The sequence below is a fragment of the Acanthisitta chloris genome, unplaced genomic scaffold (assembly GCF_000695815.1).
Source record: "Acanthisitta chloris isolate BGI_N310 unplaced genomic scaffold, ASM69581v1 scaffold15688, whole genome shotgun sequence".
NCBI classification, from domain to species: domain Eukaryota; kingdom Metazoa; phylum Chordata; class Aves; order Passeriformes; family Acanthisittidae; genus Acanthisitta; species Acanthisitta chloris.
In genome coordinates, this window is record NW_008687721.1 from 18,335 (window position 1) to 41,055 (window position 22,721).

General features: G+C 41.1%; 1 protein-coding gene across 1 annotated transcript; it reads right to left on the reverse strand.

The window, feature by feature from the left end:
• Positions 1-6,688: 6,688 nt before the first annotated feature.
• Positions 6,689-21,948, reverse strand: ANKRD55 (ankyrin repeat domain 55; the record flags this gene model as incomplete). The annotated part of the gene is made up of 5 exons (XM_009080726.1): positions 6,689-6,942; positions 12,783-12,884; positions 17,924-18,579; positions 19,936-20,103; positions 21,764-21,948. Coding segments are annotated over 5 exons (1,365 nt in total), but the record flags the coding sequence as incomplete, so codon positions are not given.
• Between the last annotated feature and the right edge of the window lie 773 nt (positions 21,949-22,721).

Here is a 22,721-nt window from a genome sequence, read left to right on the forward strand (position 1 = left end):
AGATTAACTGTACAGTAGGCATGTGTGTAGGACTGAAAACAATAAAATTCTGTTGTAAATTCATCAGGCATAAAAACCCCCAACAGTACAGAAGAAAGTAGAAGGAGAGCAAGGGCACAAATTGCTCCTCATGGCCTATGTCACTGATAAGCCACCACATCTCTGAGTGGAAATTTCCATGTGTATTAATTATAATGAACCCTTTTAGAAACCTAAGCAGAGGCAAATCAGAGGCAGCTTTCCCAAGACATGTCTTGGAATTGACAATGAAAATAAGACAGCAAATTTATTTAGAAGAAAATCAATCTTTTCAGAGTGTTTATCTGAGACGGAAAGACTTCAAAGACAATGACAAACTTCAAGTGGCCTCAGTCTGTAGTTTCTGGGGCATAATGAAAAAATGGCCTAAATCAACAATGGGATATTACAATCTTTGTAATATCACAATATAGTGAACTATGGAAAAAACCCAAGACACTGTAGCAGGAGAAGTCGAAGCACAACATTTTTAGAGTTTGAAATATTAGAATTTTCAAAGCCATCCCACTTCTTTCTGATAAATTCTGTACACAGATGTCTCTTTGCATTAACAGCTGGAGGGTGAATGAACCTTAAAGAAGCTCCAGACCTCCAGAAAAAATTACATCTCTTGGGTGCTAGGAGTTGGACAGAATGGGAGGCAGAGCTTTCCTCTGGGTTCACAGAATCACTTAACTATTTGGTTTAGCAGTTCTTAGTAATAAATCTCTGCTTATTTCCAAGAGTCTGCTACAAGAGTCATTCAGGAGCAGGACAAGATTGGCAAATTTTAGAAACTGAAAATGCAGTCTTTGCTACTGTATATTTAGTGCAGTCTTTCTGGTTAGACCTCGTATTTCTTCTTTCCTTATATGATACTGTCCTGGGTTGCAGTGTCGGGGTAGCCAATGGTATGTATTCTATTGTCGTCTCCACAAGATGTTAAAGCAGGTGGGGGCAGTGATTGTTATGTCCTCATCCCTGATGGCTCCCTCATGGGACTGTCTCTGTTTAAGGGGCTGTCAGGGACCCAGGCATGACCCGTAGAATTACATCGTCCCATTGTGAGAAGCTTCACCCCAAGGGGGGGAGCCAAACATTTCCACATGGGGGTGGGGAGCCAAGCATTCCCACGTGAATATAAGCTGGGGTTTGGACCAGCACAGGAACCTTTTTTACCTGCTGGATTCCCAAAGGACAAGAGCTGCCGCTGAACCTTCGGGAGAGGACCAGATCTGCGGGGTCACTGCCGACAGACCCATCACTCCAGGAGGACTGCAGCCACCATTTCTTTGGACTACTACCAACACCCTGACTGACAGGGTGTCAGGTTACTTTCTGACTCTGTCAGTGGTTTCTTTTTGTACTGTTGCATTTGTTGTTGTGTTGTTTTTTTCTATGAAATTTTATTTCTGACTTGGAGTCTCTCACTGGTTTGCTTTCAAACCAGCACAGATACTTATTGTCAGCTTCTGTGTGTAAAAGATACAGTCCCCTTTCTTTTCTGTTTATTAAGTGCAGGCAATTATTCATGCTCTGTGGCAAGATCTTACTTCACGGTTTTCAGTATACGTGCAAAGCTACTTTCAGCTCAGCTAACAAGCTGAACATATAGCTGAAGTTTGTGGCACTGTGTGTAAGGAAGGGATCTGCTTCTCCTACCCCTTCCCCACATTCCCCCTCTTACTAAATTAATCTTCCTGATGTAATCTTGATGGGAAAGGCTATGACTGTGGGGGTCTTTTGCAGAGGTGATGATGACCACAGAGACACATTGGAAGGGCTGGCCAAGCCTTTTCTTAGTGCACGGCTGTGTTCAGACAGTTTCATTCTACTCCTTTGTGATACAAGGAACTCTGCCACATTCTTCTTCCTCAGGATGGAATTCCAAATGCTAAGCCAAGAATCATGTGCAAAGGTTTGGGAAGGCACATACACAGAGTCAACAATCCTCTTGGGCAGGTATGAACACCCCCGTGACTCTGCAGGTTCTTTCTGGTGTTTGCAGAGCAGCAGAAAGTCACACCAGGTACCCTAAAGCACCATGAAGTGAGATGGGGAGTGGAAAGTTACTGCAGAAGGCTGTACCATGTAAGTGAGCAGGGACCTTGGACCTGATGACCCACTGTGATCCCTTCCAACCCAACCCATTCTGTGATTCTGTGACCTTTCTAGGCACAGTTGCAGCTGCATCAGGCAGGCCCTTGTGCATGTTGGCTGTCTGGGAGGGAACAGCTGGACTTCAGGATCCCAACAGACATGGAGTTCATTTTTTGGCTTCTCATCAAGTACTACTCTCTGTCCTTTGAGGCTGGATACCTGACAACCTCTGGTCTAAACTGCCTCTGTCATAATGCTGAGCTTTTTCACCAACAGTGCTAGCACAGAAAAATCTGTGAATCTAAGGAACCCTGTGTATATAAAGAGGAAAAAATTCTGATTTAACAATACAAAGGCAAACAATGTATACTTTCAATACTTTTTCTTCTTCTAAATTATAATGCAGAGGCAGAGGAAGAAGTGTGATGAATCATGATGACAGTATGACTGGATGAGCTTTTACAGCCCTGTTAGAATTGTTTGAAAAGTTGCTATGCTTTCATGTCCCAGTGGTAACTATGATGTTTCTCATGTTTTGCAGTGGAAAAACATATGCACTGTACAGACCCTCCTTTGGGGATGGTAATGGAATGCAGTGTAATAAGGGGTGAAGGAACAGGGATCTCCACCTTTGGCAGTGGTAGGTGTGTTTAAAATGCTTTATTAGAACTGAATTTTAGAGGATATAGCTCCCTTTTTAGGTATTTACACAAGAAAATGAGCCTGCTCATCAATAGAATAGCCTTAGAAAGATCCTCATAATACCAGGTGATTCTTTATCTTATATATGAACATTTGTCTCTGTTTTAAACAATGGGCTAATATTAATCACCTGCACAGTTTACTGTAAGCGTGGAGCACTCCATTCAGTCTAGGTAAATGGCCCACTGGAATAAAGGCTGCACCATTTTTAAAAGCATTTTCGAGTTCTACTAATGATGTATGGAATGTAGAGTGTGTGAGGGAATATATTGTGCTTTGATCAGAAAATATATCCTGTATGTGCATATGTTTTCTTAGCTCTCTGTGCCAAGCCAAACTCCCCAGACACCTGAGCGCTGCACCATCCATGAGTAAACACTCAACTTGTGCCACAGAAGAATGTGCCAGATATATTTAACCACTAGACAGAGGAAAAAAAATATCTCTGTCATGACCTACTGACCAGACATTTCTTGGAAATTCCTCATGAACTGTATTAGCCTTTTATTGTCTCTCCTGCCATTATCTTCCAGGAAAGGTCTGAGCAAGGGGTCAATGTAGCTTAAGTAGGCATTGGTTCATTTGTTATCTTTCATGCAGTATGCTGCAGTCAACAGTCTGCTCTCCTCTGGAGGTGATAGACTTCAGCTTAATTTGCCTTCTTTATTTCCTGTAGAATTTGGCTACCAAACCCAAAAGCTAAGAAGTTTCTGGGGGAGACATTTTTGATAACAATTTTTAATGCTTTCTATGAGTATTAATTTATGAAAGATCTGTATTTGGTAAATCATGAACTAGTTCTTTATTGACAGTCCTCAGAAGAAGCACATTAGAAAAGTGACCTGGATCTTAGTTCAGATTACCCTGCACTTAAGGCTGTGTCTGTTCAGGTAAGAACTGTATTTTATGCTTTGAACAGCAATTAGATTTGCATTCCTTTCCTGGAAAAGTCTTTCCTGGGTTGCAGACCCACAGAAGAAAACACTCATTCCTAGAATAAGATGAGAAGAAAAAGGGGCAAATGATAGGAAAAATATCATCTAGCAGCTGCCTCATGTCACACAAATGTATTGCATAGAGAGGAGTCAGTGGTAGTCTGTGTTTCTAGCTTCAACTGACTGCACCTGAAATCTTTGAAGGAATTTCAATTGAAAGACAGTGTTATCTTTGATCAAAAATTCATTATTCATCTTTGTTCAGCCATGCTGCATTAACAAAGCACTGCTGAATAGGAAAATCAGATAGCTGACTGCTTCCTTTCTGGGAATGGAACTGTCTAGCCTAAGGCATGGGGGAATGTCTCTCCCTTTCTCTCTTCCTGTAACACATTTGAAATTTGTTCAAGACTCTATGGGAAGCCAACACAGACTGCTCCTGTATCTTGGTCTCCAGCATGGAACAGCAGCTGGCAAACATATGGGTGCCACTACAGCTTTTACATGATTGCCATTAGGCAGCCCAGAACTCTCCTGGACCTCTAAACAGTCAGGGTAACACAAGAGATGAGAGACATTCACCCCCTTTCTCAAAGCCAGTGGTAGCAATGAGGACCTGCCTCTGTTTAGGCATCCCAGTTGATAGCTAAAATCCTGTTTTCCTTACCCACTGAAGAGGGCTAGTGTGGCAGTGGAGTCAGAAATGCTGGACCTCCCTGGGGTTTCCTTCTTGTGCCATTTTGTCTTCTCTTCCTTCCATGTGCTGTACCCACTCCCACCAAGCAGCGTGTTGAACTAAAGATAATTATTCTCTGCCAGAGTAGTTACTTTGGGCTTTCACTCTGTGAAGACCTTCGGAGTGCCTAGCAGCAGTTTTGGTAGCTGAAATCAAGGTTTTTCTTGTAGAATATGCTAGTTTGATTTACAGAAACACACTTTGCAGGCCTCTTGTAATGCCACTTTGTAATGTCTATGCTGACACTTAGGGTTAACATAGAGGTTATTTTCTGCCAGCCAGAGCTGTATGAATTAGATTTTCCTTCTCCTCTGTGCCGTTTGTACCAAAACCATTTGCTTTGTACCAAATGATAGTAAAGGCGTAAGGTCTGCACTGAAGTTTTAGTATTTGTAGGCAATGACTTAGGAATCACTTGCCTCTTGTGTGAGGCCACAGAGAGAGGTACTAAGGGGCATGAGTCACAATAGTGATTTTGGACTTGCAACAGGTGGAATTCCAAACCAGTGAAGGTCGGGGCTCCGGAGAGTGGAGCAGCTCAGGCAGTGACCTGGTGGAGCAAATACCAGTCTGCTACACTGTAGGAGAGATGACTTTTCAGTGAGGCTGGACTGTGCAAGACTGATCAGGTGCAGAGACAGAGCTTGCCAGAATTGATTTTTCCTTTAGCAGAGCATGCTCCTATCACACAGTGTTTATTCTGTCTAGCCTCAGGGACTAGGTTGCCTGTGAGGCCCAAGCACATGAGCTTTTTACTCTCTCGTTTTTCATGAAAAAGCTAAATGTTTACATCACTTGTTGAATTTGATCTTGATACCCTGACATTTGGATTAGATGTCTGAAAATAAAATATGCTTTCACTTGTGTGCAAAAGGTTCCCCCTTCCCCGTGTTGTTGCATCAGAGCAGCTGTTGTTGTGCTCTGCTTTTTTCTTCCTGGGACTGTCTGTGACAGCCCTTCTATTTACAGTCATCAGCACAAGGAAATTGGAAACTGCAGCTACTGGGACGCGATTATCTTGTTCACATCAGGTTTGTCTGTTGCTGTGACACAGCAAAAGAAATGTTTGTCCAGCTAATAAAACATTTATCGAGAGATAAACACAAGTGCCATGTCCTGGTTCAATGAGCTGCTGATGTAGAGCTAATTTTGGCCAGGCTTACTAGCAAGGGTGCTACAGAAAAGTGAAGACTATCCTTCCCCCCCTGCCCACAGCCCCTCTGTAATCAGAAGTGAGGAAGCCTCTAAAGTAATAGCATCAAGATTTAGATAAGAATCCTGAAGCAAGCAGGGGCTGGCGTCTTTGTTAGCTTCTAGGAAAGGACAGTCTTGTGAAATGTTTAGTCAAAGGCTTATAGCTCTTGCCAAGGTTCTTGACTGAACAGCAGCCTAGTTATATTTCCTTCAGTTCAGTGATCAAAGTGATGAAATAATGCCTAGAAACTCAGGACTGTGCAATCCTCATTTTATGAAGATAACAATATACATTTCCATTTTTGTCACCTAGGAGTATGAAGAATTAAATGAAAGAGACAAAAACCTGTCAGTGAAATGAACAGTTTTGAACAGTGTATGCTATAGACCTGTCTGTCCTACAGGGATTAGTGTTTCATTCTGCATTTTTACCTTGTTGAATTCACAAAACCCACAAACTTACAATTTAGCAAATATGTGAAAAACAGACAAAAATCATCATTTGCTAAAACTGCCGTTTATTTTGAGCTTGTTTTAATCTTAAAAAGATATTTTTGATGGCACACAGCATCAGAATCAGCACCTTTGCCTTCACAAACCACAGAGAAACCTTGTCAATTTATGATTCTCTAGTCCTGCATTTTAAATCATGCACAAAATCCTACTCTTTGTTCCTGTTTTTTATGAAAGGATCAACAGCACATTGCTGCAACAAGATCACGTGTTATGAAGGTTCCATTCACAAAATAAATGTACAGCAGATTAAATAATGATTTAGTAATTTCATCATTAATGAGGACTGTAATGAAAATGCATATATATGTATGTTTATATATATACACACAGTGCAGCTTTTGTGATGTGCTATCTTTTCTTGGTTTTTGTTCATTTACACTCCAGTCCATGAGAGTATCATTAGTGCAAGTTAATGAGATTTTGCTGTACGGTTACCTTGTAATAAGCACTTAGACATATTTCAGCTGATTTAGGCCAGTGTAATGAGCTAATTTTCAGCATCTGGTTTGGCGAGAGATTTCTGAAGGTCTTCTGCAGGATTAGATTTCTTCTGGCTTGGGATAGCAGGTAGGACACGGCTTGGTTTCAGAGGCTGTCCTGATAGACCAGGCAAGAGGGAATAGAGAAGATGACTCTGAGAATGTCCCATTTTCTGGGATCTGGAGATTGGAGCAGGTGGGAGAATATCTGCACCAGTCCTTAGGGACTGAAACTTTTTAGCACCCTGAGATGGTAGCTGAACTACAGGAAAAAGAAAAAGAGAGAAAGAGTGCACAGAAGGTGAAAAGCATGACATTTTTACAGAGGTGTTTGCAGCTCTCTTTGAACTGTTATCGCTTGTTTTGTGTACTCAAACCTGCATTTGAAAAACGTGATCAATAAATTAATAATCATATAAGACTGGCAAAGCTAATCTTCATCTGAAGAAAACAACTCTGGTGTTAAGCAATTTACTTTGTATCAGTAAGACTTGATAAGTCCAAAGGTTTACTTTTGATAAGCAGAGAATCTGTAGTTTGTCTGGAGGAGACTCGGTTTGTTTGGAGAAATTTCCACAATACATTTTTTCATCACAAACCAAATAAATGTTTCATAGGAATATATTATTTTGAACTAAACTTTTCTGGGAGGATGCTCTATTTCCCAAGATAAATGCTGATCAAAATCTTAAAAAGTTGAAATGGAAGAGTGTGGAACATTGCTCTAGGCTCAATCAATCATAAAGATAAGTTCACACGTGCTCTGCAAGTCACAGGACACAAAAGTAGCACATTGCCTTGTACCACACTAAGACCCACATTGAAACACCAGAGGCACAGCTGTTCTGTATCTATCGTACTCTTGTAAGAAACGCTGGATTTAGATCATCCTTAATTTCCACCTCACACTCAGCAGTGTTACACTGTGGTTTAAAGTTAAGATAGTTCTATGTCTTCTCTAAATTGAATTCCTCAAGCTCATTCAGTCAGACAACTCAGTAATTTCCTGATTTTTTCACAGAAGAATTCAAAACCTTACATTGTAAACATGTTTTTATCTCCCTGGAATTTATTGTGAATCGTATCAGCTTCTTTTCTTTTTGTCTCCATTTTATTCACAAGCTCATTGAATACAGACAGTACAGGTTTTTCAGTTTAAGCATCTGAAGAGTTCCTTACTGGAGTTAACGCCATCTCTGTTTTGGCTACAGAATCTTCCTTGTAGTTTTTCACATTCACTTTTGCTTGATTGCATCAGTTATTTCCATCCATCTGGATATTTGTGATGAATATATAAGAGGCTATTAACATTTTCCTCTGAGGTGTTCTAGTTTGAGGTTTTGTGTTTTATTTAATTAGCCCTGTTGGAAACAGATGTTACTTCTCTCCTGTCTGCAGTGGGCCCTCACTGCATATATATATTTAAACTATATGCGTTGTGCAAAGGATGCTGAAGTTCTTCTTGTTACAATCCCCTGTACCTTATACCTTGTACTCATTTCATTATTCATTATTTATTTAAAAGGGGCAGTAATTTTCTAAGACTTACCAGATACTGATTTAGGGCAAAGCAGATTTTTTGCATATAGAGAGGATTTAGGATCTTGGTAGACTTTTTTTTCTTTTCAAGCTAATTTCAAGTACTATTCAAGTTGTGATGGCCCTGAGCAGGCAGCGTTTGCTAGAGTTGCCAGGCCTTTGGCAATGTACCATAATTTATGGGTCATATTCAGGGTTTATTCATGTTCAGAAATTCAGGAAATCACTTAGTTCTCCTTTCCATGAAAACAGAAACCTCAAACCATTAATACTTTGCTTTAGTTGTATTGTATTTGTATGAATCAGGGAGGGCTAAATACAATAAATGAGCCCACTTTTTTTCTGGCACATGGTAGAATGCTTTGAGTTCACTGAAATTTTGGTGTGTAAACCAAATGCATGTTGGCAGACTCCCTTGTTTCCCTATTCAGAGCACAGTCACAGGTTAATATATTCAAAGTTCACACCTGTGTAACATGTGTCCAGAACACTTCATGTGCTAGATAAGCCCTTAATGATGGGTTTAAGTAGGACAAAAGCACTGTAGCTTAATTTCATTCCCATGGCTGGGTCGCCATCACAGACCCATGCTCAATCAAAGAAGTAAAAACCAGCATCCAAGCATCAGTTCTTTCCATCTAGTGCCACATATTGTACTCAGTTTCGGATATTTGATAAGGATTTCAGGACTGGCACATTGATGGCTTTGGAACAATACCTATAATGACTAGTATGTATTGAAACACCTGAGCCTGGACCCAGAACTGGGATCTGTGAGAGGCAGAGCCCCTAGGGCTGGTTGCCTGCCATCCATCCATCCATCCATTTATCCATCCATCCGTCCATCCATCCATCCATCCGTCCATCCGTCCATCCATCCATCCATCCGTCCATCCGTCCATCCATCCATCCATCCGTCCATCCGTCCATCCATCCATCCATCCGTCCATCCGTCCATCCATCCATCCATCCGTCCATCCGTCCATCCATCCATCCATCCGTCCATCCGTCCATCCATCCATCCATCCGTCCATCCGTCCATCCATCCATCCATCCGTCCATCCGTCCATCCATCCATCCATCCGTCCATCCGTCCATCCATCCATCCATCCGTCCATCCGTCCATCCATCCATCCATCCGTCCATCCGTCCATCCATCCATCCATCCGTCCATCCGTCCATCCATCCATCCATCCGTCCATCCGTCCATCCATCCATCCATCCGTCCATCCGTCCATCCATCCATCCATCCGTCCATCCGTCCATCCATCCATCCATCCGTCCATCCGTCCATCCATCCATCCATCCGTCCATCCGTCCATCCATCCATCCATCCGTCCATCCGTCCATCCATCCATCCATCCGTCCATCCGTCCATCCATCCATCCATCCGTCCATCCGTCCATCCATCCATCCATCCGTCCATCCGTCCATCCATCCATCCATCCGTCCATCCGTCCATCCATCCATCCATCCGTCCATCCGTCCATCCATCCATCCATCCGTCCATCCGTCCATCCATCCATCCATCCGTCCATCCGTCCATCCATCCATCCATCCGTCCATCCGTCCATCCATCCATCCATCCGTCCATCCGTCCATCCATCCATCCATCCATCCATCCATCCATCCATCCATCCATCCATCCATCCATCCAAAGCACCAGTAATTATTCACATGCAGAGAGCAGAGTCAACCACCAAAGACCTAGTGATAGAATAGGAGCTACTAATTCAGGGACACTTTTCCACTCACTAGTGACTCTCAAGTGGCTGCTACAATGACCTGCAGAGGCAAAAATAAGGCTGCCGGAGAGGCATTGCCCAAGGAGTATGTTGTCCAGCAGAAGGTATTGCTCTTAGACTCTCTTCCTTTGCAAACAGTGGACCACAGTGTCCTTCTGCAGAGATGTGGGTGCTTTGTGGAATACTTTGCAGTTAACTTGGGAAAGAATAAAATTCAAATCATGAGTAACAGCAGAAACAGCCACTGATCCCCAGAAAATAAAGAAATAGATTTTTTTTTTTGGTGGGTGTTTTCTGTTCTGTTGTTGTTCAACAAGTAATAATATCACTGTGGTGTCAGACTTACTAAGCCACATGAAGAAGTGAGAGCAGGAGAGAGTTCTCTAGAAGCCCCATAAATGGAAAATTATTCTGGCATTGTGTCAGGGTGTGTGATAGTTCCAAGCCTGTTTTCCAGGGGCTCTTGGAAGCATTGCATGGTGAGCTAGAAAGAATGTGCTGGGGATAAAGCAGCAGCATGCAGTCTGTGCTGAGGCCACTCAAGAAGCCATGTAAGGGTGCTCTTTGCCCCTGGGAATATCTGGAGGGTGGCAATTTATAAAATATGGTTTCAAGCCACTCAAGTGCTCTTTTCCTAGGCTACTGTTTCATTCCTATTTTCCTCTTTCTAATGTGTATTTTTAAATGTTTTTGCTTAGAGATTAAAGAATTTCTTCCTTTTTCTTCATTGCCCTTCCTTATTCTGGGGACATGTTTCTTCTTTCTGTTAATCTCTGTGTAGTTTCAGTTCTCTTTCTAGTTTATGCTTATTTTCTTCTTCTAACTTCTTGGGTGCCTTTTTTTTCTCATGTTTTTAACACACATCTTGTGTAATAAAATGTATTAGAGAAACACAAATGTTTATATTCAATCTTTGTTGCTGGAGCACTTTGCCTGTGTCCAGAGCAGTAATATTTTTAGAGCTGGATGGAAGATGAGTGAAATCTTGGCTCTGAAACAGTTATTCGGAAAGCTCCAGGACAAAATGTGTCATTTGTGTTAACAAAGAAGAAATGTAATTATTTTGCAAGTAACTTTGCTTTTCTGTTGCTGCCTTGAACTAATGTTCAAGCAGTAATGGCACCTGGATAAATGTGCTGTGTTAGTTAATTAAACCAGGATTATTAATTGTGATAAATGTATCTTATTTGTAAAACAGTTTTTGGCATGAGACTAGAACTAAATTTGTGACCTTTTATATGAATTCCTGCAGGAACAGGAGTGATTATGAAATAATTTTTCTAAGGATTTTGCTTACAACCATGTTTTAACTAGAAGACACAGAGAACATGAGTAGAATGCTTAAAAATAGAACACTTGGGGCTGGGGTTTTGAAAGCAGATAGATTATTTTCTTTCCTCTGAGCAAATCTCATTAATTCACACATCTCTGCTTTTCTTTTTCCTTTCTTATTTGCAGAGCAGCTGCAGTGCACAATTCTGTGTGCCCCTACACAGTCTGATCTTCATTTCTAGTAATATTGTTATAACTGCAGAATTGCTTCTGAAACTCAGATTATAAAAAGCAGTGAATCTTAAAATTAGCTATGAAGTATGAATGCTTTCGGCCCTGGCTGATCTGCAGGATGACAAATAGCAAACTGCAAATCCTTGTCCAATACGCACTGGGAGATTTGTGCTTTGTGGAGCACAAGAATGTGAGTACAGAACACTGTCTGGAGTATGGCTAGTGTTTGTAAGTGAAGAACACCCCAGCTGCTGGCTTGATCTGGCCTGGAACACACTATGACAAGAGTGCATAAACTCAAGCTCTGCCAGGGAAGGTTTGGGTTGGATATTAGGAAGAGATTTTTTACAGAGAGAGTAGTCAGGCGTTGGAATGGGCTGCCCAGGGAGGTGGTGGATTCACCATCCCTGGAGGTTTCCAGGATGAGACTGGATGTGGCACTTAGTGCCATGGTCTAGTAACCATGGTAGGGTTGGACTCCATCATCTTTGAGGTCTCTTCCAACCAGGCTGATTCTATGATTTTATGTGTTCAACCTTGACACTTTTCTGGGGCTGTGGGAGTGGAGTCAGGCTTTCCCTGCTCTTTGGGACTATGCTTTGACAATCAGAATGTGAACCAGCAATGTGCCCTTGCAGCACAGACAGCCAACAGCATCTGGCTGCATCAGGAAAAGCATTGCCAGCAGATTGTGGAAGGTGATTCTTCCCCTCTTTTCAGCTCAGGGGAGACATATCTGGAGTACTGAGTCCAGTTCTGAGGCCCCCAGTACAAGAGAGACATGGGCATACTGAAGCAAGTCCAATGAAGGATAGTGGAGATGATTAAAGGATTGGAATGTCCCATCTCAAAGCGGAGGCTGAAAGACCTGGGACTGTTCAGCCTTGAAACTAGAAGGCAGCTCAGGGGATGTCATCAATACGTATAAATGTTTGATTGGGGGGAGTAATGGAGAGGGAGACAGATTCTTCTCAGTGGTGTCTTATGAAGGGCAAAGAGTCAATGGCCACAAATACGTAAGAAGAAACTTCTTTACTCTGCGGGTCAAACTGTGGAGCAGTTGGCCCAGAGAAATCATATAGTTTCAGTCTCCATTCATAGCGGCATTTAAAACATAACAGGATGTGGTCTTGAGCAACCTGCTCTAAGTGATTCTCTGTGGGCAGTAGAGTTGGACCGACAACCTCCAACGATGTCTTCCAACCTCAGCCGTTCTATGATGCTGTGAAAAAGGAACATGAAACCTCTCTCGAGCCCTCAGATGTCAGTGATGGAGGCACGCTGTAACTGACATTATGTTGTCTATACTTACTTTTGTGAGCACAGTGGTTGGGTATGGGAGCTAGGCTGTTCCGTACAGGAATAAGATTTTTTACTTTGTGTTGGTCTATGGACATCTGTTGAAAACTTTTACCTGTGAAAGAAAGAGATAATCTGTTACATGTGGAAATACTTGCAAATAATGTTGTACACTGTATTTTTCTGGCTCCTAGATAAAAAAAGGAAAAATTATTTAGTAATTCTCAGAAATATGTAATAAAAAGAAATCACTGGCTGAAAAACCATTGTTGCTTAGTTTGCTTTGCATTCATTAAAAAGAGTGATTGATTTAATACAATCTTCACATATACCTTAAGCACAGTCCAGTAGCTAGGTCTGTGTGAGAATATTTGGACACTAAATTTGTAGAATTACTCAACTAGATGGATTTGATTTCTGAATTGAAGTTTTAGTTTGCAAAATACTCTAGTAGGTTCTCAGCCTTTCTAAGTACTAGAACACAATGGAGTTCAATTGCTGGTTGGAAAAAGGGACTGGTTGAAGTCTGTTAGCAGTCACAATGAGCTTTGAGACAGTTTTGCTGCGGATGAAAACATATCAGAACTGATATAAACTGATACTTATCCTTGTTAAACTATGTTTTTGGCAATTTCATTTTTACCACGAAGAACAGATACTGGAAAGTGAAAGGTTAATTTGCTAACTGTGGCATGTCCCTGGTTAAGATTAAAGCTAACTTTGGTCTAATACTATTAAAAAAGATATTATGTTAGATGATGTAATGCATTTCACTACATAAATGACAGTAGAAACTCAAGCACCAAATCAACATTTTCCTCAGATCCTTCTTCTGAGCTGATCTTATTCTGTGCTGCTTGATTCCCTCAAATTATTTTTTTTAATTATCACCAGGTCTGCAATGAGCTTTGTAAGGAGTATTGGGTTGTCTTGCCAGATAGCTGCTCATCCAGCATGGCATTGCAACATGGCTCGTTGCAGAGCAAGCATATGCTCTGTTGGCACACAGAGTCAAGGCAGGACACAGGATGGATGCAGCAGGGCATCTTAAGCAATAGGAAGAAATGGAATTGTATTAATTGCCTTTGTGGCTTTGTCATTGGTACTCAAAAGTACTTACATATTGCTGGGCTGTGCAAGATAAAGCCATAGGAAAACAGTTGTAGAACAGTTTCCTAGAGGTGCCCAAAGTGGTTGTCAAACTGCTGTAACTATCTTACTGATTAAATGGATCATGTGTGAAAGTGGTGTTTATCAGACAAACCATCATGTTGTAGTGTAGCCTCCAGCTCAGCAGGTAGCAAGATTCTGGGCCAAACACCATGACAGTTGACAGACGTTGGGTGAGTCTGCTAGATTGTATGGGTAAAGCTGATGTGTACTGAGCAAAAGCAGGAATAATCTTGTATGGGTAAGCTGTGCCTAATAGAAACAGGCTTTGGTTTCCTTTTCCTCTGTTTTACTCTTTGTTTAGTCTTTAACACTTCTAGTGTCTAGCTGGTAAATTTCTTCTATAGACATTGCACCCACTTTGCACTAAACTAAATATATCAATTCCAATATGGCAGAGAATTATCTGTTGCTCCCATTTAGTGCAATTCGAGGTATATTGGTTTCAGTGACACTTATGCTGAGAACTAATGGCTTATTGCATATGTACTGTTATGGCTTCGATGATGGGATATTGTTGTTGCTACCAAGAGATATGTTTATTTCATGAATGGGGATAACTGGCAGTGAAACAATAGTACAAAGCATAATCATGTTTGCCAGCTTGATATGAATACTTGGAAAAGAATCCTTGTGGTTAAAAGTTCTGGTGCCAAGTGGAGGTATTCTTCCTTTCCTTTCTACCTGTTCCACCTAACATATGAAAAACAGGGTTTTTTTTCTATGAGACATCACCTTTGTGGTCCCCAAGAGCACATTTGTAATGTCGTTTTTGTTTTGAATGAAATGGAAAGGCAGCAATTTTGCTATTATAAAATGCAGGACTGCCTTTGGTTTTGTTTACTGACTTTTTTTCACAAGCTGTTATTTTTGATTTTCCTTTGCATTTAGGAAGGTGAATCACATTGTGGTATGTTTGGTGGAAAAGTTGTTAATGCTATAATGAATGTCTCACTGTAAATTGGTTCTTCCGTTTGAGAAAGTAACGGCTACACTGATCAGCTTTACTCTACACTTTTCTGGCACAGAAGTGCTTCCTGTTGGATTACACTATCCTGCTTATACCAATGAAAACTTAATAACAGCCTGTTTTTCACATTACCTGCTCAAGCACATAGAAGGCTGCTGTAATAAAACCTTTAATAAAGTGTCGCCTTAGACCTAGAAGTTTAGTAATCTAAAAGATGGGTGGTAATACACATCTCAGAGCTGCCTTACATTTGAGACAGGCTTCCGTTTACCCATATCACTTGGAACTTCTCTACTTACACCATTTTTCCCTGTGGAATATAGATGGCAGTACATTTAGCAAAAAGAGATGATTGCAAAGGTTATAAATACATGGTTGTGCAAGACAATCAACACTGTGTGGCGACTGAGCAGATAATTTTCTAATTGAGTTTCCTTAGGTGATTGATACTGATAATCCTGGCCTAAGTATTCAGTGATTAGGAAATTACATGTAGCCCCCACAGTCATGAATTGAGAAATGAAGTATTAACACTTCAGTGTCTTAAAAAAACAGATGTTTTCTCCTTCAGCTAAGCCTTCTGCAGGAAACAATCAAGTGAAGAAACAACAACAAAACAAACCACCACCAACAAAACCAACATCAACAACACACAAAACCCCCCAAATGAAAAAAAAATTTCCTCAGGAAGAACTGCCAGCACAGCACTGTTGGCTGGGCTGGAGCCAGGCTTGCTCTGCCCCTGATCTCTCCAAGTCCTGCAGGCACAGTGCACTGGAGACCTGGAAGCCCTGGAGTTCATACAGTGAATGCAAGTCAGGTGACTTTAATTACAAGGACAGACGGATTTAAACCACACACATAGGTGTGAAGAGGGATAAGTAGACCTTTTTATCCTGAAGAAATTAGGCAGTATGTGCATTGTGTAATGTGTTCCTGAACAGACACTGCCTCCTTACAGGCTTTTAATTCACGTGTTTCAGAGGAAGTAATTTTTGCCAGCTACAGGAAATTTTTATTGTTGGAAAGTTTTGTTAAAGGGAGCTGGTACAAAGAGAACTGGGCTTAAAGCAGACTCAGGCTTTATATTCTCTGAGGGAGATAATAAACTGTCAGAAACAAATGACGTACGTTTCCTTTGGACATGCAAAGATGGCTCCCATAGTAGCAATTAGAACTTTTCACATAATTGATATGATTTCACCCTCATTCATGCATTTAGACTTCTGGTACCATACTGAGTCCCTGTGCAGATCCTGATTCAGCTGATTGCACTTTTTTTTTTCATTGGATGCTCATAGAAAGCCACCTGTACTTTTGTCCAGAGCAAAGAAGAATCTAATCATTTTATGTAGTATACTGTAGTATTAAGAAAAGTCTATAATCCCATTTTAAATAACATGGTAGTTACTTCCACATCAAATACATTAATAGTCTATCAAATTCCACCAAGAAATATTTCCCAGAAATAGTTGCCCTCCAGTTTGGCTCATCCAGTTTGAGTTCATTCCTCCTACTGCTGTCAGCTTGAATGACCTCAAGTATCTCAACCTCACTGTACCCTATTATATTTAGGTTGTAAAGAAGCCCTGCAGGTATTCTTGTCTTCCACATGTGAGCTGAACCTTGCAGAATTCAGTGTAAAATGAAATTGTGCAGAAGCAATCCTTGCTGGGCATGTGGAGTATGGGGTTTGTATGGCTGAGTGAATAGCTGAAGAGTGCATAGTGAAAATGTAGTGACACCTATAGAGCAGTTCTATTGAGCTTTCAGGAATGTGGCCTCATGTTCAGGAAGGGGAACTTTTTAAATAGCTCCTTTTTGCCCGGAAAAAACTATATCCAGCCTTTATCTGCACAATGTGGAATGGCCTGTCATTCTGAACTTGCTGGTTTTACTCTCCTTGTCAGAGATGCGCATGAAGATTTGTTTTTTTATAGTTCACATCAGAAGTTAGTACAGTTTGCACTACCATCTAAGCTAACCGAAAGTTCTTCTCAGACAGAGTTTCTGTTCACTCCTCTTTCCGATGGAGAATAATGGCTCATGTCTGTGGGGTGAGTACAGACTAACTTATTGTGTAATGTTTACTCCTTTTAATGGTGTACTGGTAAGTTTGGGGATTACTTTTGCTTGCTTCAGTTTCAGCTGGATATTGTAGTGGTTGGAAGGCATGCTAGATATGTTTCATTTTGGTATGGGACTAATCCCAAAGGAGAAGCTGGAGACACTGATATGTGAAATTAAACTCCAGCACACAGGCCAGCCATCCAGACTCATTTAAACATGGATGTGAGTCAAACAAAATACTAGATCCCAAATCCAGCCAAACCCTGGTTTCGAGTTCACTTTAGAATTCTGGTGCCCGGCTTCATTACTGTTGCATTACAGTTTCCAGACCACAGCATAAAAGCATTTACTCCATCTGTGTAAGTTTAGCAGCCTGAATTCAGCTTTGCAGGTTAGACTAAAGAGCTGGCATGCAGGGTGGCAGGAGTGGGAAGAGGTGCCACTGCAGCCCTGAGTCAGACTTTGCCTGTACAGCAAAAGTTCCATGGTGCAGAGCTGTCCAGCATGGCACTGAACCTAGATGGATCCAGAAACAGCTCTCAGCACAGTTATGAATTTGGGTGCATTGCTGTTCCTTTCCAGTACTAAATGTGGGCACAAGGCATCAGGTGTGGTAGTGGGTGGTTACGTGCAACACACAAAGCATATGTGTGATCTGGAGGCACTTATTGCTCAGGTACCTTACATGCTTCCTAAATACCTCCATTCTTGCTTGCTCATCAAACCTACTTAAATCTCTTATTTCCACACCTAAGCACCTTGGCTCAGCTGATGTGCCTTCCGTATGCTAGCTGTGATGGCTCCTACATACAGGGAGAAGATTCTGAAATAGATATTTAAGAAATAGAAATGTTATGGGTCGGACTTCCCTATTTTTTTTCTGACTCAGCTTGCCACATCAGTAGATATCATAGGATTTTAGATACAGAGAAAAAAGTAATTACCTGATGGAGAACTGGGAAGCGAGGGAAGGCAGGGAGGGCACAAAAGCATGTGGTGAGATTTATCAGCGTTTAAGCCATTTATCAGTTTGTCTGAAGAAGTCCTAGTACAGACTTTGTAGGAGATTAGTTGGTTAGAGTCTTTGTCCCAGGGATCATCCAGCAAGGCCTGGCAGTTGCTTCTGTGGTGCAGCAAGTTGTGTTCGCTCCTACTCTTTTGAGACTGGTGTGGAAAATGGTGGGTACTGGTGGAGAAATGTGGCATTGTGTTTTGGGAAGCAGTTAGGAAGGAATTGCCTACAGTGATTGGGGGAAGGCTCTGGGTAGTGACAGGCAGAAGTCCCTGATGTGCAGGTTGCTTTTTTTCTGGCATGAGGTACTTTGTATCTGTGCTCCTTCTTTTAAAGTCAGGAGTGGTCATACACTCAGCTGGAATGTCTTCGCAGTTTGTGTTCATAATGCAATCAAAACGGGTGATGATATCATCTACTTCTGAGGTCTCTTCTCTAGGATATTGATCTCTGCTTCTCTCCTGACTGGTTTTCTGATAATCTTTCTTCTTTTTGCAAGAGAAGATGTGGTTCAGCATGCTGAATCGTCCTTCTTTCTTTATAATTCTGTTGTTCTGGGAGGGAAACTGATGAACTGACTCAGATCTGCTAGAAGTACAAAGCAAAATGTGATGTCAGCATTGCCAAATAATGAAAAATTACTGACTGTGTTAGCCCATGAAATGAGCAATATACTGTTCAGATACACTTGCAGGGATGGTTCAAGAAGGCAGAAAATTAGGACTCTGAATTGTAATTAACAAAGGCTGAAAATGCTACTGTGTTACTTCACCCTTTCTTATCAGTTAAATGTTTTACAGTCATCTCACTGTAACTCAGTGCAGCTATCTGGGAAAAACAAACAAACTTTCCTGTCTTCAGCATCTGCCAACTGCAAGCTCCAATGATAACAAGAGGAACATGCTGGCAGCTTTTAAACCAAGCGGTCTTTGTATTATGTCATATTTGGAAAATGGTATTTCCAGCAGTACAGTCACTGCTAACACTGTAACAAAGGCACCAGTTCACCATTCCTTCCTTCCCTTTCTCCTTTCCTTTTTCCTCTTTTCCCTCTGCCCTCTCTCCTTTCCCCTTGCCTTGCCTTGCCTTGCTTTGTCTTGCATTGCCTGTATTAGAGAGGTCTGGCACAGCTTCAGGTCAATCAAGATAATTACCTACAGTGCTGTTGCTGTTCTGGTTTTGAGATGAAATTTTGGCTAATCAACATTTCAGGCCTCGTCTAACAGGCAGAGTGCAGGAGAAGAGAAGAGGCCCATGCCTCCCAATTTGTAACGTAGGGAATAATACTAACTGCTGTCTGGAGAGGAAGGGAAAGCACAAAGAAATGTGATGATAAATGTAAGTGCATACTCCTTTACCAAAGCTGAAGAATGAAAATTAATTAAATGACAGCTGCTGAAACAGGAGAAATACAAAGAGAGAGGAAGATTGTAAGCAATAACTCTTTTGTTATTCTAACAGAGAAAAACAGAATAAGAAGAGACAATCTAGGTAAAGAACTAAAGAAGATGAGAAAAATGCTCCCAAATCCTTACTCTGATGATGAAAGCCTTAGATTTATTTTATCATCTGGCAAAGCTGTCTCCCTCTGTCTGATTGCATGAACACACAGCTAGTGCACAGAGATTTCAGAAAGGTGGAAAGTAAGTATCTGAGAGCTGAAATGATTCTGTAAGACCAATTCTCTGCATGAAAGTGACTGAGCAAGAGCTATATTCACATCTTATTCAAAACCCTCTGCTGATTAGTAGACAAGTACTGCAGCCTCAGTGATGAGTCTTCAGTAGATGACTAATTCTAATGTTGCTACACGGGTGGAAAACTTGAACTGAGTATTGCATATGAATCACCTAGGCCTCAAACTCTTCAGTAGCATACAAAAAGCTATAAGTTTGTTTCCTAGTCAGTGGCAACATGTGAGCAAGATGTGAACTTTACCTTTACCTGCTCTCCTGAGACAGCAGCTTGATGCATGCTGTGTGCCCACAGTATATTGCATATGTCAGAGGTGTGTTTTCATTGATGTCTCGAGGGCTGCTGTCTATCCCCAGTTCTAGCAGTGTCTGCACACAGTCAGCTTTTCCTGCTGCTGCAGCCCAGTGTAAAGGAGTCCTACAGAAAAGGGGGAGTACCATTAAAATACATGAACAGATTTACTATCAAAACTATTAATGACATAATGAAGTGTGCTCGTATGCTACTGGTCCATATTCATGACATCCTTTTTCAGGAATTCTCCATCAACTTGTTCCACACTGGTGTAGCTGCATTTATTTAGCTGTTGATAAAGTAGATATGGGGCTGTAGTATAAGAGCATCTCTTCCACTGCTGGAATTGCAGAGTAGGAGGAGTGCCCGAAGTTTTCACAGCAGAATTTGGGAAAAAAACCCTTTGTAGTGGCACTGCCTAGGAACAAACTTCTCATCGTTACTCCACGCACAACTAGCAATGGTTGGTACAGGGCTCTCTATGAATGTAATAAGAGAATCATCCCCCAGATGAATGAGAAGGACTGAACACATCTACCAGACTGACACTGCCACTTTGCCAGTTCTTGTGTTGTGTGATGGGCACAGACCCAAGTGCATATAATTGTTCTGAATCTGTGCGGGAGAATCAAACCGATTTTCTGCTTAGCAGAAAATGTGCATGTTGTATTTGGAAACTGTTGTCCAGTTTCCACATTGTAATATTTTGCTCTTATGTAAAAGCACAGGAAACACCACAAGGAAACTGTCTAAGAATAAAAAATAAAATTGACATTTCTCTGTCTATTTCGTTGCTTTTTCAGTGATTTCAGGTGGGTGCAGTCAGAAAGACAGTAGAATGGAATTCTATTATGTGTGTTCATAGTGAACAGCTTATCTTTTCCCCTCAAGTATAACACCTTCCATGGAAATGTCTGAGAATGTGTAATAGGTCATGTCTTAATGAACTCTTAAGTGTAGTTAACCTCCTCCCTTCACCTTTCTTTCCAGAACACTGCAGCCTTCTCAACTGCATTCTACATTTTACTGATGTTTAAAAACTTCTCCAGAACCCTGTTCATTTTATTTCTGTTCCATTTTATAGCACTTTTCCATGGAGAATGCTATTATTTTAAGTACCTGAAGGCCTAAGCCAAGAAAACCTTGGCTTTTTCTTCACTGAGCAGCATAGTAAATGTGAATAGCCAGTTGGTTCTGTTTGCATTAAATAAATTTATGAGGAAAGTTCCAAGGGAGGTAGGTGTGGGGTGAAAAAGAGGAAAGAAGATTCTTTGGTACTGATGATACAAGATTCCTGGGAGAAATCAAATGCCTTGTAAGAATGGAAGGTGAAACTCCTCTGGTCCTATGGGAACACAGTGTTGCCATCTTAAATGCAAGAAAAGAACACTGCCATTTCTTAAATACAAATAGCAGCAGGATCCCAGCTTCAAGTTGTAGGATCCCGTTCTATTGTTTTGAAAAGAATGTTCACTTCTGATTGAAAGAAGTTGAGTCAAGCAGTGACAATCTCCTTTCACACATAATCTTATCTTTTCCTACCAGAAACACTTAGAAACACAAAGCTAAATATCATTCCTACTCGTCAATTATTATACTAGGTACAGTACATGTGAGCTGGACTGGTTTGCAGGTTCTGAGCAAGCACAGTTCTCTGTAGAGTACAGTTCATTAACTGGGCCATGGCCCGTGAGATAGGAAACATGATTATATAATAAGCAGAGTTGGTCTCAGGTTAATAGAAAGGAAGCAGCAATTTCAGTTTCAGTGTTTCCATGGTTACCTGTCATCTACATCCAGGGCCTGCAGGTTGCACTTTGGGACCTTAGCCAGGTCACTGATAATGTCACTGTAGCCTGCAGCAGCAGCAATGTGCATACATGTTTTGCCATTCTCATCATCGTAGTTTATTATCGATGGTCCCTGGTAGTGGTCCAGAATGATAGAACACAGAATCCTGTTGCCACTCTGGAAGGAAGTTCAGAGAAGAAAAGCATTTTACAATGGAGCTCACACCAAACTGTATTTTCTGTGCTAGAGAATGCTAAGTACAATAATGGTATTTTTTTTGTGTGAATACCAGACTCCCCAGGTATGAAAGCCAAAAGCTTCCAGTCTCCTGCTGGGAATTCTATTTGCTTTATGAACTTCCTAGAACACTCTGAACACTGGAAAATTAATAAATAATGTACCACTGCAAATATCTCCCAAAGTTGCAGAGTGTAAATTACTGAACAGAAACTATTTGGGTTTTTTTGCTGTTTTGCTAAGCCAGACTCCAGAAAAGCACAAGCTTATATTTTCTCATAGAAATTTAGGGCTGGAAAGAACCTCAAAAGACCAACCCACATTTGTAGGTGTGTCCCAGTACACCTAGAAAAGCCATGTCAAATATTTGCTCAAGTGATTATTGAAAACTTTCTTAGCTAGTTTGCTCCAGTGCTTTGGTGTCTTAATAGAAAGTTGTCGTTATTCTCTAATCTGCAAAGAAAATTGAACACTTTATATCCTAATTTGGTGGCAATAAAGAAAAATAATCAATGACTTTTTTCTATATCAACAGAAACTCGGGGCTGGAAAAGTCTTTCCATATTGTCAAATTCAATCCCTGCAATCACTTGCAGCTATGTTACATCATCCCTGTTGTGAACTTACTGTGTCCATTAAAAGCAATTAGGTTTTTTTTTGCCCTGATCACTCCCAGAGGAAGGCAGTTCAAGAACTTCTTTGTTTTAATGATT